The 17,286-nt window shown below is 36.7% G+C and overlaps 2 protein-coding genes across 2 annotated transcripts in view; one reads left to right on the plus strand and one right to left on the minus strand.

Annotated features, from left to right (window-relative positions):
* Positions 1–17,286, plus strand: part of LOC139934062 (dolichol-phosphate mannosyltransferase subunit 3-like) — a 535,719-nt gene that overhangs the window by 86,978 nt on the left and 431,455 nt on the right. The gene's annotated exons all lie outside the window — the stretch shown is intronic.
* LOC139950859 (ATP-binding cassette sub-family C member 9-like) overlaps positions 1–17,286 on the minus strand; it is a 29,543-nt gene that overhangs the window by 1,879 nt on the left and 10,378 nt on the right. The window contains exons 11-31 of the mRNA XM_071949697.1: positions 17,056–17,256; positions 16,156–16,234; positions 15,708–15,813; positions 15,305–15,403; positions 14,078–14,243; positions 13,597–13,734; positions 12,545–12,755; positions 11,544–11,749; positions 10,552–10,715; positions 9,866–9,935; positions 7,338–7,495; positions 6,296–6,388; positions 4,649–4,751; positions 4,057–4,170; positions 3,228–3,339; positions 2,510–2,637; positions 2,208–2,286; positions 1,568–1,676; positions 1,013–1,116; positions 673–806; positions 401–463 (exon numbers count right to left, since the gene is read on the minus strand). Coding sequence (XP_071805798.1) covers positions 401–463; positions 673–806; positions 1,013–1,116; positions 1,568–1,676; positions 2,208–2,286; positions 2,510–2,637; positions 3,228–3,339; positions 4,057–4,170; positions 4,649–4,751; positions 6,296–6,388; positions 7,338–7,495; positions 9,866–9,935; positions 10,552–10,715; positions 11,544–11,749; positions 12,545–12,755; positions 13,597–13,734; positions 14,078–14,243; positions 15,305–15,403; positions 15,708–15,813; positions 16,156–16,234; positions 17,056–17,256 — 2,637 coding nt within the window. The remainder of the gene's footprint in view (positions 1–400; positions 464–672; positions 807–1,012; positions 1,117–1,567; positions 1,677–2,207; positions 2,287–2,509; positions 2,638–3,227; positions 3,340–4,056; positions 4,171–4,648; positions 4,752–6,295; positions 6,389–7,337; positions 7,496–9,865; positions 9,936–10,551; positions 10,716–11,543; positions 11,750–12,544; positions 12,756–13,596; positions 13,735–14,077; positions 14,244–15,304; positions 15,404–15,707; positions 15,814–16,155; positions 16,235–17,055; positions 17,257–17,286) is intronic.

Here is a 17,286-nt window from a genome sequence, read left to right on the forward strand (position 1 = left end):
AAAAATCATAATAAAGGTTTCTTTGTTTGTTTGCTTGTTTACTCTCTCATATTATTTGAATTGCACTAGTCAAGAAACTGTGACCCAGTAAGTGTTCTGCTTATTCTAGTGAATGTGAAATCAGTGGTTAGTTTGGGTAGAACTCTAACCCACAACATTGTGATTGCAAGTCCTGCATATAACACCACTGGACTATGGTTTAAGTTTAATCAATTTATTTTGTAAAAAACTTTAAAGCAGGCCACAGATGAAAAGGAAAATCACACAGTTTTTAGGAATAGTTATGTGAATCAAAATCTTCCACTTGCAAAACATCTTTCCATCAATAATAATTTCATAACAATAAAACACTAAATTTGCCGCTTTAATTGTTGGAGAAGCTGAACAAATTAACACTTACTGCGATGGTCAAAACTGTTCTATCGGCAAATGCAGTTGCTACAACTGTCTGTAAAATCTTGTCCTGCAAATATGAATGATAAGCAATATATTAACACGGGTATAAAAGCAGACATCATGCAGAGTGTTCATTCTTAGTTTCTTCCCTAACTTGTGCGGTGAGTATCGATATTTTCCACGTCATTAAAAGTTTAACTTCAAAAGACAAACGTTTGGTGGCGCACTCTTTTGTGAAAATCAAACGCTCCAAAACTTCGTAGGAGATAACCGTACCGTCTCCATGTCGATTGAGGCGGTAGCTTCGTCCATGATGAGGATACGAGACTTCCTGAGGAAGGCACGAGCCAAGCAGAATAACTGCCTTTGACCGACGCTGAAATTCTCACCACCTTCAGTTACTGACGCATCTAAAAATCAATCATAAAAATAATATAAAAATAATAATGCAACACAGTGAATATACTATAGGGGGTGACTTGAAAATACACAAAGTAAGAGGAAATAGCACAATGATGTAGTATCCTTAAGGAAACCAATCAATGACAAACTATAGTGTTCAAGCAAAATAAATGATAAGGTTATGTATGTGGAATTATGGTGTCCTAAAATTTACCTAGTCCCCCCTCTAGCTGGGAAACGACTTCCTTTAACTGCGCAATCTCTAACGACTTCCAGAGATCATCATCAGATTGCTGCATCATAGGATCAAGATTCTTTCTGGTGAGGGTAAGAAAAGAAATTTAGAGTAGTCAGTAGTGAAGTATCGTAGTTGATTAGAGTCAGAGCAGAGATAAAGGACCACAATTTCTCTATTGGTTAGAGCATAGTGTGACTCACGACATGGTGGCTGACTTCAAAAATTAAGCATGGTGCAATCATACCATTGACAAAATGTTTTTTCTTTACCCGAGGGCAAAAGTGGAAACCTGGGTTTCTTTGTGAATGTATTCTCCAAAGAAAGTTGAGAATGAAAGATAATAGAAATTATGTCACAATTGAAGGTAAATTGTGCAACTCTTCCATTACTTGTAGTTAAATCACAAGCATTTCTGGTTTGGTACTAGAACGACCAACAAAACGACAAACCAAAGACGCGGAGAATGATATTGTGTCTAATGCAATCGGTTTTAGAAAGTTTTAGTATGTAAGATTCAAGATAATGTCTTACCGAACGGAACCTGTGAACAGTACTGGATCCTGTGGAATGATTGACAGTTTACTTCTGAGTGACGTCAGAGGTACAGACTTGATGTCGACGTCATCAATTAGTACTTGACCTTAAAATAGACATTCACCATAACAAATAAATATTTTAATGCAAGTTTGCTGAAAACAATTCTTGGTAAGAAGCTACAAAAATAAAACACTAATGATGAAAAAAACTCGGGGTATCTGAATGCAGGCACCAATATTCCTGTTAACCATGTCTAGATTGTAGGGTGGCGGGAAACAACAATACTAAAAAATAAAAAAAATCAATAGAAACAGATAAAACCCCAACAACTACAACTGTTATTTTATTCAGGATTTGGAAGGATACAAACATATTGTTTAACTTTTGTTGAAAGCTTAGTGATTATGAAGTTCATTCTAGAACAAATTTTGTGTGCGAAATATTCCCCTCTGAAATAAAGTCATAATTCGAGAAAGCTATATCTAAAAACATACAAAAACGCAACAGCTGATTTCGGTTTGTATAACCAAAATAATTATGGTTAGGAAGACATGTTTTCATGGGATTAGGTTTTAGTTATAATGAGATTAGAAACACATAATATTCCAATTGAATTGACTGTTAATCAACATACCTTCAAAGATATCAATGACCCTGAGAAGGGCAAGGGTCAATGTGGATTTTCCACTTCCGGTACGGCCACAAATTCCAACCTGAACGAAAGATTGAAAAAAAACCCCAAATGTTTAAAGGATGAAAGGGTATATTAGTGTACCTTTTGATAATGCTATGCGGTTGGACGGACACAAAAGTATTGGAATGTTAGCTCCATAAATACTGATGTTTAAGTTGTTTTTGGCATAACATCTCATATTTACCTTTGCATTGTAGTAAATTAAAAATGATGGGAAAACATAAGTACAAGATGTATTTTACCTTTTCTCCTGGTTTGAGGCAAACAGAGACTCGTTTCAAGACTGCATCTAGATCCTTAGCGTAACGAACCGATACCTCTTCAAATTTAATCTGACCACGAGAGGGCCATTCAACAGCAGGTTCTTTACCTGCAAATGAATGACAACAAAAACATTATTTACTTTGAGTAAACATTTTTTAAAGGCACTGGACACTATTGGTGTCCATAATAAAAATTATCTGGTAATAAGCATTGGAGAGCTGTTGATAGTATAAATTATTGCGAGAAACGGCCCCTTCTGAAGTAACGTAGTTTTCGAGAAAGAAGTAATTTTTCACTTAAATATTTGAATTTGATTTCGAGACCTCAGAAATAGATTTTGAGGTCTCAAAATCAAGCATCTGATAGCATACAACTTCGTGTGACAAGAGTGTTTTTTTCTTCCATTATTCTTCGACGACCGATTGAGTTCAAATTTTCACAGGTTTGTTATTTTGTGCATATGTTGAGATACACCAACGGTAAGAAGAAGGGTCTTTGACAATTACGTGTCCAGTGTCTCACGATCTGGGTTTATCGACATGTTAAAGATATGGTTTTGTAGGAGTACCCACTCCATTCCCGAACATAGCTTTTACCCGCGATGTAATGGAAACATCTTCTGAGAAATGTTGGTATCAATGGTTACTATTGAAACTAATATTTTATTTTGACAATTGTGAACAGTTCCTGACAAACCTTCATATGGCTCGTTTTCAACATCGGAGTAAAACTTGACACGTTCGACTGCATTCATCTGCAGCTCAGCATCAGCAACGCTGCGAACAAGCCAGTTTAGATAACCAGATACCTACAGGTTTAAAACAAACAAAACACAAACATCACATGAAAAAAACCCCCAAAACACATCAACAACAAACATAGATTTTAGAAAAAGGTTAGATGTTAAAAACTATAAGCATCTTGGTGTTACTCAACATTAAAGTAAAGGAGTAACACCGAGGAAGGTGTCACTACCCAAGTAAGCCAACAAGTTTGATTGACATTTTTAAGGTAAAAAATCTGGTGGATTGCTCTTTTTATGTTCATTCGGATAAACTTGACGCCCTAACGAAAATTTAAGTTAAATACAAATAAATCATACAGCACATTGTTTTTAAAGGCACTGGACACTATTGGTAATTACTCAAAATAATTGTTAGCAAACAAACTTACTTGGTAACAAGTAATGGAGAGCTGTTGATTGTAAAAAACATTGTGAGAAACGGCTCCCTCTGAAGTTATAAAGAGTTTTCGGGAAAGAAGTAATTTTCCACTAAAATATTTGAATTTAATTTCGAGACCTCAGAATTAGATTTTGAGGTCCCGAAAGCACACATCTTCGTGTGACAAGTGTATTTTTCTTCCATTATTATCTCACAACTTCGACGACCAATTGATTTCAAAATTTCACAGGTTTGTTATGTTGTGCATATGTTGAGATACTAGTAGTGAGAAGACTGATATTGACAATTACAAAAGGTGTCAGGTGTCTTTAAAGGTCGGTTTTGCAAAATGGTGGACATACCTGAAGTGAATACGTCACGGCAAGTCCCACTAAACTTGGGTCAACGCCAAACAGCAATGCACCAATCAGAGTGGACAAACCAGCCAGAAGGACAAACAACGAACCAATTAGATCCTGTGAAGAGTAAATTAGGTAGGTTAAGCTATTGAGCATATTCTGGGATAGATTTAAAATAAAACCATAAATCAATTAATAAAACCAACTATAACATACCTCTTGCTTGTTCTGTACTCTGGTTGGCTGAAACACGGTCACGTGGGATGAACCAATATAGTCTAGTGTTCGCCCGCGCGTGTTTTGCTATTGACTTTAACTGCAACTATATAAAAAACTCCCTCTATTTTCCAGATATCTGTTCTTATTTCACATTTAAGACCGAGCTGTGGTATGAAACACATATTGTCTGGCATAATTCGGTAACTAAGTCTAATTCCCCCTTCGGCCTCGGGAAATAGGTCCCTCTTTTGGTCACTCAAAGTCCCTTGGGGGAACAGACATACACTAGTTACCTCATTGCCTCATTGCCAGTCAATACATAGGTGTATAATAGAAATAAAATAGAATTAAATAAAATGAAAGATTTTGATCTTACCAGACGAGTAGCTAACCATCTATTTGCAGCTTGAAGATACAGGTAAGGTCCCAAATTAGTATCAATGCGCTTAATCAGAGTCTTGTAAAAACGCTTGCCATCTCTGCAACGAAACATGTAACGATTATTGTTGTTGTTTATTCGGCAAACCACAAAGACAATTAGAAATACACAAAGTCAACACAAAACCAACAAGACAACAAGCCATTGGCACATGTCTAGATTAAAAAAAGGAGTTAACTATAAAATAGCGGTAGTAGAATATATAGAAAGACAGTTCTCTAAAGAACAAATTAACATGGCAAGAAGATATACACATGGTGTTACCGCACACCAAAAATATACCAAACAATGCAATGCCTCGTATCCAAAATATACGATAGATGTGACTCTAAATACTTTTTATGTTCTCTGATGCCACTGGCTTTAATAAAAATAAAAAGAATATTCTTTCAATCGAACAAAAAATACGAAAAGAGAAGAAAAAAAAACAAGTTTGCAATCAACAGGGTTTTTGTAATCACTTTAAACGCAATCGTTGATTACAAGTACACTCTACCAACTCGCGGGTCAGAATTAACCTGGATTCCAGGTTCCTTTTACTCGGTCAGTAAAACCCGGAAATAGTGCCAAAATGACTAGAAGCTGTGTCAATTACTGACCCAAACTCTGTGTGAAAATCCCTTAAAATCCATTCGCTGTTTTGTTTATCTTACTTTCTTTGCGTTGTTCTTGTTTTATTTATTGTTCAGCGCTTTGATCTGCGTTAAAGGCGCTATATAAATATTATTATTATATTATTATTATTATTATTATTATTATTATTATTATTGTTATTGTTATTATTATTATTATTATTATTATTATTATTATTATTATTATTATTATTATTATTATTATTATTATTATTATTATTATTATTATTATTATTATTATTATTATTATTATTATTATTATTATTATTATTATTATTATTATTATTATTATTATTATTATTATTATTATTATTATTATTATTATTATTATTATTATTATTATTATTATTAATACTCTTAAAATACTATTAAGTACCCGATTAGTTTTGAGGATTTCGTTCTTTTTTTAGAGTATTATTTAGCCAGCTTTAAAGGCAGCGGACACTATTGGTATTAAAATTGACAAAGACCAGTCTTCTAACTTGGTGTATCTCAACATATGCACAAAATAACAAAACTATGAAAATTTGAATTCAATTGGTCGTCGAAGTTGCGAGATAATAATGGAAGAAATAACATCCTTGTCACACGAAGTTGTGTGCTTTCAGAAGCTTGATTTCGGGACCTCAAATTCTAATTCTGCGGTCTCGAAATCTCTTTGGTAATCACCAGACCAGTGGAAAATTACCCTTTTTTTCTCTCGAAAATTACGTTACTTCAGAGGGAGCCGTTTCTCACAAAGTTGTTATACTATCAACAGCTGTTACCAAGTAAGTTTTAATAATAACAATTATTTTGAGTATTGCCAATAGTGTCCACAGCCTTTAATAAAATTAATACTATTTAGCCAGCTTTGAATGTTATGACATTGAACATGGACTCTTTTCTCGTGTTGTCAACGCAGGAAGGGAAAAGGAGACTTTGCCTAGATTAAGACACCATCTTGACTCACCCGTAAGCTCGAATGGTTGATAATCCGCCGAGACTTTCTGAGAAGAATGCAAATATTGGGGATTTACTGGTACTGTCAAGACGTTGAAGCTCCCTGGGGAAAGAATTAACAAAAGGTTCAAAGGTTGAAAATAACAATACTTAAAAAGACAATGCTTACTGAAATTTAGTTGAAAGTTTGTGGTGTAAAAAGTTTGGTTCGTCAATAGTAAAATGATAATGATATAACATAATAATAAAAGTGGCATCTTATTTTGCGATCAAATCTACCACAGAGTGACACTGATGGTCCTCTAACATCATTGTATACCCTAGTCGCTGGGTCATTAATCTTAACCCTCAAACTATTTGGAGTATGCCAAACATGTAGCGAACCAAGCTAAATCAATCACAAGAATCATTTCTGCCCCTAGACACCAATTTACCCCTGGGTGAAAAGAAGCAATTATAGTTGTCATGACTGGGATTCGAACCAACGTTCTGCATGATACTTGGCCACCAGTACACGAATTCCGACGTTCTAAACTGCCCGGTCAAAACACGCTGTTAAAGACACTGGACACATCAAAGACCAGTCTTCTAACTTGGTGCATCTCAACATTATGCATCAAACAACTAACCTGTAAACATTTGAGCTCAATTGGTCCTCGAAATTGCAAGATAATAATGAAAGAAAAAACATGCTTGTCAGACGAAGTTGTGATGTGCTTTCAGATGCTTGATTTTGAGACCTCAAAATCTAAACTTGAGGTCTCGAAATCAAATTCGTGGAAAATGACTTCTTTCTCGAAAACTACGTTACTTCAGAGGGAGCCTTTTCTCACAATGCTTTATACTATCAACAGCTCCCCATTACTCGTTACCAAGTAAGGTTTTATGCTAATAATTATTTTGAGTATTTACCAATCTAGTGTCCACTGCCTTTAAGTTCAGCCGGTTCATTTTAAAATTGCGTTCATCACCGATGGGTAATGTTTCAGAGACTTCTAAGATACTTTTAATATAAATATAGAACGTGTTGAATAAAATGTGTTTGGTCATACCTTGAGGTAGCGATGAAGTATTTTTGCAGAAAGTAATACCCAATAGCAATTGGTATGACGAATATGATGAAGAATGGCATAACAATAGTGTTGACTACAACCGCTGAAAGGCATTGTAAGAAACATCCCAGAAGACTGTTGAACGTTTGAGCAAGTCTCTGAAACAGAATCACCAATCTTCATTTAAGTTAATGGAAATGCAGTTCAGAGAGGAGTATTTCAATTCAATTCAATTCACAATTGGTATATTTTAGAAATAGATGACCAAATAAAAAGTCACAGACTAAGATAATTTGGTTTACAAAATTACATTCAAAATGTATGTACTGTACAATATGTTAAATACAATACAAAAAATGAAGCAGTATTTAAAGAAAAAAGAAAAGAAAAAAACCTTTTGGACACAACAAAGGAAAACAAAGGCGAACTCAAAACAGTACAATTAACAATATGTATTTACTATTGTCGTTTTACCTCAAGTAATATTACTTCTTTCTCGAAAACTATGGCACTTCAGAGGGAGCCGTTTCTCACAATGTTTTATACCATCAACCTCTCCCCATTACTCATCACCAAGAAAGGTTTTATGCTGAAAATTATTTTGAGTAATTACCAATAGTGTCCACTGCCTTTAAAAAACCTTTCACAGGTTTGTTATTGTATGCATATGTTGAGATACACCAAGTGAGAGGACTGGTCTTTGACAATATTACCAATAGTGTCCACTGTCTTTAAAGGTGATCCATCTGCTGGTGCTACCCATTAGGTGTAATTCGCTGGTTATGCGGCAGTCACAGCACCCACAGTTTTATTTAGTCAAACATAGTGAAAAGTTCGTCAAACTGGGCGAAAATGATTAGTAATGCGAGTGATTAGTCAGTTGACGAGGGAATGACAAATTACAATTAGTGCAATACGAATCGTTTAAAGTGTTTGACTAATTAGAATAAGTTAAAGACTACTTTGAATAATGGACTAATTTGAAGGGCGGGCTAATTCGTCAATTGACAAATAAGTATCGTCACGAAACAAGAGATGACGAAGTATAATTTTTCATGACAATCCAACTGACTAACTTTTTGCGTTACGACTAATTAAGAGCGCGATCCCGCCAATTTTTTTGGGGGCGGCAATATGACTTTTGACTTATTTTTTGATGACTTCTGATTGTGCCGGGTTTCCCAAAAGCCCTCTTGGGGGCGTGGCACAGAATCGGATGATTGTCATATCGCGTTGTTGTTTTGAGATGGAGCATGACAGCTCAAGTTGACTGGTGAAGGTGAGCATTAATCATTGGAATAATTATATGATACTTGCCAGTAAAGAATAGAGTCTGTAGCCTGCGATCATAGCAATTCCATTATAATAAGATATAAACAATGATGTGTAACGTTAAACATTGCTCCGTGGAAAAGTTTGTGTTGTTTGACAAAACGTTAGTGTTGGGCAGCATACTGGCGACGTTTATCAAGTAAAATAAATTTAAACTTCTCCGAATTTCACCCTGTAATTTATACTAGTAGAATAAGAATTTAATGTAGAATATTGTGGTGTTTTTTTTATTTTAAAGATAAAACGACAGCAAAGGCAAGAGTAACAAAAGCTTGTTGAGCTAGTTTAGCTGCGTGTATACAGTGTACGTGTACGGATGCAATCACAAAAACAATAGGCATGTGTCGTGTTATAGCTGCATGATGTTTGTATACGAAAGGCCTTTCGTTTGTGTGCAATGCACACATAATGTGTAAATGTCCAAACTGTATCTAGTCAAACGACTAACAATTAGTCATGCACACTGTCTTATTTTACTTGTTAAAAGAGTCATGCCTAGGTAGTTTTTGACTTATGTGAGGGGAATTAATTTGTAATCCTGACTAACTTTAACAGTCGCGTGACTGATTAATATTCGTGCAATACTAATTAATTTTCTTGCATTACCAATTAATTTTCGTGCGTTACTAATTAATTTAATAATTAGTCAAATAAGACACTTTTTCATGACTAATTATAATTAGTCAAAACTACCTATGCATGACTATCTTTTGATTAGTAAAATAAGACAGTGTGCATGACTAATTTTTATTAGTCAATTGACAAGAGAAAGTTTTCAGTGAGGTTGAATGGCTACTGACTGGCACTCACGAATATATATAGGGATATAGCTCAGTTGGAAGAGCTCTTGCATGTTAATATGGTAAAGTTCCTTGTTTAACCAAAGCAATTTTTTTTCCAATGAATATATTGCTTTTTGCTTTGACGTTTTCCACTAATGATGTTAAGGTTCTCCATAATCTTGTTTATTGTCTAGGTCTAGCATCTATGGACCAAACAGTTTTAATTGTTTTGTCATTTAATATTGCTAAAATATATATGAATGAATTAAACAAAATCTTGATACTTGGGTCTGACACATCTAAGATGATAACAAAAAATTGTGAACGTTTGTATTTTATATCTGAAGATTAATGGCCGAAGATTTAAAATAAATAAGTATTTATAGATCATAAAGTATAATGCAAAATACTTACAGAATCAATCAGTTGGGTGTCGTTGGAAAATCTGTTGAGAACTCTGCCAACCGGTGTAGTGTCAAAGAACCTGTTGGAAAAACAATTAAGGTCGCAATGTCAAACAAAAATTTTGTAGAAATTATACAGTTGCCCTTTTTCATTGTTTTCTTCTTCTAATATTTTCGAAATCGCAATTCTGACGGTGCGTTTTCGCAGTCGTAACCAAAAACTGTTTCTTTGTTGAATTGATCATTGGTATAATCACTGGCCCAATGACTAAAACATGTATTGGGTTTAGACGCAAAAAGGCACATCTGGGGCTATAAATGAGCGGAAAATGTCGCGGCGTGATCGTACACTACTGGAAACGGGGTTGCTAGAGGATCACTCGCTTTGTCCCACATAACTCCTCTGTTCACATATCCCTACGGGTAAATTGGTAAATGGTTACTTGTTACCACACTACACAGTAATCAATAGACAATTACCACGGTGTGACCATCTTGATTTTACTCCTAACTCATAGTAACCAGTCTGAGGCTGGACGAAATACTAGTTTGGTGCCATGCGCTTTGAATATTAGCACTCATTACTGTTTTGGGAAACAGGGAACTTGACCAAGATATTAATAGGGTGAAAGAGGTATATAGATCATTATTTCAGGCACAGAGGACTTAACACTCTGCATAAAATGTTAATCGTACCTGAGTGGAACCATGATGATATTTTGGAGCATATTGTGATGCAATCTACGACCACCGATCAAAGCTGCCGTCACCAACGCCGAGAAAGCCATCAACTGACTCACAATGGCTGCTACTGATAAGCCTGCATAACCACCTAGGTATTCAGCGGTTGATGTTGCACTCTGAAGACAAAAAAGAAGAATAAGTTAATCAGGGAAAAAGTACTCTTGTTACAAAAATCTCAAGCAAGCGCTGTGATTCGTCTATAGACTGTGCAAGTCACGCGCATAATCAAACAATTTTGGAAACACTTTGGTCACACGTAAAGGAAGCAAACTCGTGCATTTTGTGGGTCCCAATGTTGGAATAAACGCGAGACTTGCAGACTCTATTGTCAGATCACCGTACAAAGTCGATACCAATACTGTCTGGTGATAACCAAAACGGGAAGCCCATTGAAATGTGGGGTGCTCGGCATATGTATTATGGCCCTTTTCGAAACCACGGCTTCGGCTTTCGAAAACCACAGCCCCCACTCAATGTTGACTCCCCCGTCCCATCACCTGCTAAATATTGACTGGAGAACGCAGAAGATCGTGCAACAACTGTGCAGCAATGGGAACCAACATTAAAAGGGGCAGGGGGCCCAACGAGATATGGCCGAGATTGTAGCTTGGTCCTGTGATTGATTTGACAATATTTGCGCGTGCTTTAAGTACGTGATCAAGACTTCAGACGAGAGAACGGAGCACTGAAGCCGAATCCAAAGCCGGAGCCGTGGTTTAGAAAAGAACCTGTGCGTTCAGGGAACATCATAAATCCCTTAAAGGGGTACTCTTGTACGATGAGTGCACAAATAACATTATTTTGTGTTAAAATAATGACAACATTTGTGGGACACACACTCTACCACTTATTAGGCATGGTATTCAATGTAAAATAATTAGACAACTAAACAAAATGCTACAACACAAATTGAAGTAAATCAATTTGCCTGCAGTGGCACTCACCTCATTTGACAAACCGGCTTCTGACCAACTGGACAACCAGAAGTTCTTGCCAACGTTTAATGAAGTTTGTGTGATGAGAGCTAGAAACACGAATGATATCAAACCCCATCCTACGTTCTTCATGTAGTATAGGTAGACCGTGTAGGAGACTGACCCTCGAGCCTGCTCTTCTTTCTCAATTAGTTTACCGCCACTCTGCTTCTCTTCTGTAAACTCACAAATAAATGACGATAATAGTTAATACAAATAGTTTCAGTTAAAGTATCCGGAGAGGCACATTTGAACTTTCTCTCCAAAAACATAAATGTCCGTGTCTATTTTGTGCATTTTTTTGTAAAGATAGATTGCACATTAAGCCTCATCGACCGCCATAATTGATGACTAACAATGGGAAATATACGTGTGAGTTTAAAGGAACACGTTGCCTTGGATCGGACGAGTTGGTCTATTAAAAGTGTTTGAAACCGTTTGTTATGAAATGCATATGATTGGAAAGATGTTTTAAAAGTAGAATATAATGATCCACACAAGTATCACTCGAAACTGCACGGTTTTCCTTTTACGTCGCGAACTATCACGGTCGGCCATTTATGGGAGTCATGAATGACAGTGTGATAACCACTGATGAAACAGTCTTATATCGATGTTATTTATGTATAAATTAACAATCGCTGTGGCCGGCAATGCTCAAGTTTGTCGAACATACGATCTGCAAAGAGTTACTGAATGTTTTATATATTGTTCATTTGGCGTATTTATAGCCAAAAGTGTGGTTGTTGCTGTGCCCATTTCATTCCTGCATTATGAATTCTTGCTTTTCCAATGCCTTGTGAAATGGAATAATCCAGATGTCACCTAGCGATGACATTTTGCGGTAGTGCATTCAATCATATGCATCTTCCAATGTATGTATAATGTTAGCAGGCCTCTACCAAAGGTAAAGATGTCCCCCAGACATTTTGCATCTACGTCACCTTAAGAACAAATTATGACGCACATACCCTTTGACATTTGTTTGACGAAGCTGTCTTTCTTGGAGAGCTGTCTCTTGAGACTTTTCCTTTCTTCCTCTACATCTTTGACTTCCTCAGATTCTGGTTCTTCATCTTCCTTAATCGCCTCTGCCCAACTACTGTACGTCTCAGGATCGGCCTTGATGACGTCATCTAAGCTTCCCGTAGCACAGATTCGTCCTTCCTTGACTTCAATGATCTGTAGCAACACAAACCAGGGTGTGTGTAAGTTATGCATACTTTGGCAAAAGTTTAGGAAAACTAACGGGAGGTTATTCATTTAAGTTACAACATTTACATGATCAGTTGTAAAGCGAACGCGATAACAGATTACGAAAAACAATGTTAAGTCAATATTCCACACAATTTTTCTGAAGAGTAATGTTTTTTCAAAAAGACTTTGCTATAATAGTCAAAAAGTTACGCTGTCCACTAGCAATTGCATGCACCTAAGGTCCTTTTGTTTGGTAAGCAGTTAGCAACAGATAATTTTTGTTGTTTTCAAGTTTTTAAAGACTTACCAAAAGATTGGAAAAAAACATTGTCTGATTTATGGTTTACTAAAATTGAACTTGCAGCCGCTGGCTAATTTTGCGTACATTTTTACACAACAATTTAAAAGCAATACATACATTGACGTGAGTGTTTTGTTGTTAAAGCCATTATACACTTTCGGTAAACAGTATTGTCCAAGTCCCACACTTCGTGTATCACAACTTATATATAAAATAACAATCCTGTGGAAATTTAGGCTCAATCGGATATCGGAGTCGGGAGAAAATAACGGGAAAACCCACTCCTGTTTTCGCGCGTTTCGCCGTGTCATGACATGTGTTTATAACAAATCCGTAATTCTCGTTAATGAGAATTTATATTGTTTTACCGTTTTCTCAAAAAGTAAAGCATTTCATGGACTAATATTTCAAGAGAAGTCTTTCACCATTACCTTCTGTAAACCCTGTAAATTATTTGTAAATCTGTGAACTTTTTTTTTTTTTCTGTACCGAAAGGGTCCAATGGCTTTAATGTGCATTTCTCACCAAATCGGCCCTATTGAGGTACTGAAGCTGATGTGTAACCAGGATAACTGTTTGTTTGTTATCCAGCAGCCATTTTACTATTCCCTCTTCAAAAAGATGGCGGCCAACATGGACATCCAGAGCAGACAATGGATCATCCTAAATAACAAGGAGAACATGGGGAAAAAACAAATCATCAACACGCAATGATAATAATGGTTTCTTGTTAGATGGAAGTCCTTAACTGTCAAACATTGATACCCTAGTTTCAAAATATAAATTCATAAAAATAACAATTTGTCTTCCCGATTACATGGTTGTTGCCACGCTGATTAACACGAACAATTCGTAACTGACATACATATTGACACCAAAGTAAAAAAAATAAAAAGGGTAAAAAAAAAATAAAAAAATAATTTGTCTTCCTGAGGTAAGGCCTACATGGTTCTTGCCACGCCGACTGATAATATATATATACCAAAGTTTCAACAAATCTGCTTACCAAAATAATAAGTTGTCTTCCTGAGTACATGGTTCTAGCCACGCTGATTCGCTGTTTCTGTCCTCCGCTCATGTTGATACCCTTCTCACCAATCTCAGTCTGGTCTCCAGCTGGTAAGATATCGATGTCTGGTTTCAGGGCACACGCCTCGATCACACACTTGTATCTAAAATGGACACGAGTCATAAACGATTGCAATAATGATTACTGGGTACAATTAAATATTAATATAAAGATAAAAATAGTTTAGGAACATCCCGTAATTTATCAGTTATAGCACCGTGCTACTTGTCATCTTGCCTTGCTCTCTACCTAACGCCACGCTCAAGCTTCTGAGACCACATGCCTAACCGAACACTCAACCATCAGAACACTCTCATCTGCTCACAACCGGACTTTCTCCTAATTTGCTCCCCGAATATGGAACAACCTCCCAGTACACATAAGACATTCTAACCCTTTGACATTGTTCAAAAAATCTCTCAAAACTCACTGGTATCAGATGTGAAAATAATGTAGTTTTTGTTCCATTAATTTTGCTTTTTTAACGCCTTGATCTTGATGTAAAGCTTTACAATTATTATTTAGATACAGGTATGTATGCTGTATGTTTTGTTGCGTGTCATTATGTTGTGTATTGATAGGGTTTACAATAATAATGTTCGTGTTAAAGCTGGTATACCCTTCTCTCAGATGAGAAGCTGAATTGCGAAGGAGCCACTAGCAAACAACACTCATTCATATTGACCCACGTTTTTTTTTAACACGAAGCACAGCAAAAACCTAAAGGTGTTTGATTGATATTTCGGATGGAGAAAAACCACAGGGCTGTTGTGGCGGTTTCAGTCTTCCGCCGTGTTCAGTTTTCGGGGACTCAGTATACGGCACAAAGAATTGACTACTTTCGCTTGCTGTGCGCAGGCGTCGCATGACGTAACGTTACCGTATTGGGTCATTCGGAAAACTGAACACGGCGGAAAGTTGAAACCGCCACACCTAGATGAAACCCTTTATGACACAGGAGGAAACCAATAAATAACTCTACCCGTCCAGTGTAATGACCCTAGCTCTTCAGAAGTTGAACACGGGCTCTATTGGTGGGAGTCGAGCGCTCTACGCATGAGACCCATATCATCCCTCACTAAGCCAAACACGAAACACAAACACAAAAGCATGTTGTTACTTTCAAAAACCAACATTAAATGCACCATAAATGTATACCGTTACCTTTTTCTGTTCATGTCTGAGGAGAAGAGAATGTTGTCTTGTAATGAGCCGTTTAGTAACCACGGCTTCTGAGCAGCAAACGCTATGCTTTCCTTTCCACTGCAACAAAACAAACAGTAAAAGAATAAAGACAACAAGTGGGCTAAATCAACCAAGAGGGGAAATCAAAGGAGAGATTAGGGACAAGATAAAGTGAGGCAAATGGTAGTTTTATGTGGATCGCTTTGTCCAACAAGTGGTCAAACTACTGCCTTCATTGACATCAAATGTGAAGACCTTTGCTGTTTGATTCAAAAGTTGTAATTCAAAATTGAAAAAAAAAGGATGAAAGCAGTGCCTTTGAATTCTTCTTTATAATTTGTTTTTTGTGTGTGTTTGTTCAAGGCAATTAATAAATACGAACCTGTTTATTTGAACGTCACCAGACACTGTTGTCATTTCTCCTAAGATGGCGGACAGAAGAGATGATTTACCACTGCCGACCTGCCCTATGATCATTGTTAGCTTCCCTGCATAACACAAACATTTCAAATGAAATCAGTAAATACATAAATTAGTAAAACCGAAACAAGATAAATAATAATAGAAATGTCACATTTCTAAGGTTTCATGTTTATTGCTAAATGAATGTTTTTGTGCCCCACAAACTCAGCATCATTAAAAAAAAACTAAAACTTTGAAATTAACACTACCAGGAGCAAGCCTTTGTGGAATTTGTTTTTCTGGAAAAGCGCCAAGTCTGAACACTTGTGCCCTTTCCAATGCGAACACTTGGTGGCGCGCTCTATTTTGAATCGTTCCTTTCTCTTCCCCATTAAAGAAATCGTGTTGAAGGTGTAAGACCCACTTACCTGCTGGTATCTTGACATTAATATCAGACATTGTATTAACATCACTTTCAGGATCCCACTTGAAGTTTCCATTAGTGATCTACAAAGAGATTCAAATTGGTAAAACATTATGATAAACAAAATTCAGTCAAAACAAAAGCCACAAGTACTACAGCTGTACAACCCATCTTAAGATGACACCAATATAGCTTTACAACCCATCTAAAGATGACACCAATATATTTTACATGTAAACATGTAAACTTATCACAGTAGCTCGTGAGCCAAAATACATCTCTAAGGGTGTTTTGCTAAATGAACGATACATATTCTGGGTGCTTTTGGTTTTACACTCACTATAACAATCTTACTCTTTGGGACCTACGGCCCAGGAAGGAGCAATTATGTAAAGAGTGTCTTGCTTTCAGAGCACAAGTGCCAAGAACCACACCTTAGCTTAACGACTATTATAACACCCCTTACAAATATTCTGCCTTGTCATTGGTTTAGAGTGCGTTACATGATATGTCTTAGTTTTAGTAGACGGCGGCCGTGTGATAGTGCATCGTTTGCCGTGTGCTAGTGCGTCGTTTGCCGTGTGATAGTCCGACGACTATCACACGGCGTGCAGTACCCAGACGTCTTTTTACCCACCTCGAACCCAATCAGTTGTGCATCTGTGTATCAGAAACGCGCGTACGAACGTTACGTGTACGAAGTTGATAAATAGTCTGTTGGGGTGTCATAAAACACATATGTACTGCTTTAACTCGTGCTATGGTTAAAACTACGACTCCTTCGGTGATCCCCGGACCGTTCCATTTGCCCGCTCCGGGGATCACCTCGGGAGTCGTAGTTTTAACCATAGCACTCGTAGCAGTCAATATTTGTATATATATATAACACGCAGGTAAACCTTACCTCAACAGCAATGTCTGATTCCATAGTCTGCTCTGGATCCGATATAAAGGCGCCATTAGGAGTTCCATTCAAACCACTGTTGACATTACTATCAGTAGAAGTCACTAACTCCATATCATCTGTCTGTATCCCGATGGCCTTCTTTGTGTACTTTGGACTGACTGTTACTTTCTCTGGCTGTCGAAACTTGACCACAACCTCCTGGCGTTGAAAAGGACAATTTTTGTCAGT

This window comes from Asterias amurensis, chromosome 2 (assembly GCF_032118995.1).
Source record: "Asterias amurensis chromosome 2, ASM3211899v1".
Classification (NCBI taxonomy): Eukaryota; Metazoa; Echinodermata; class Asteroidea; order Forcipulatida; family Asteriidae; genus Asterias; species Asterias amurensis.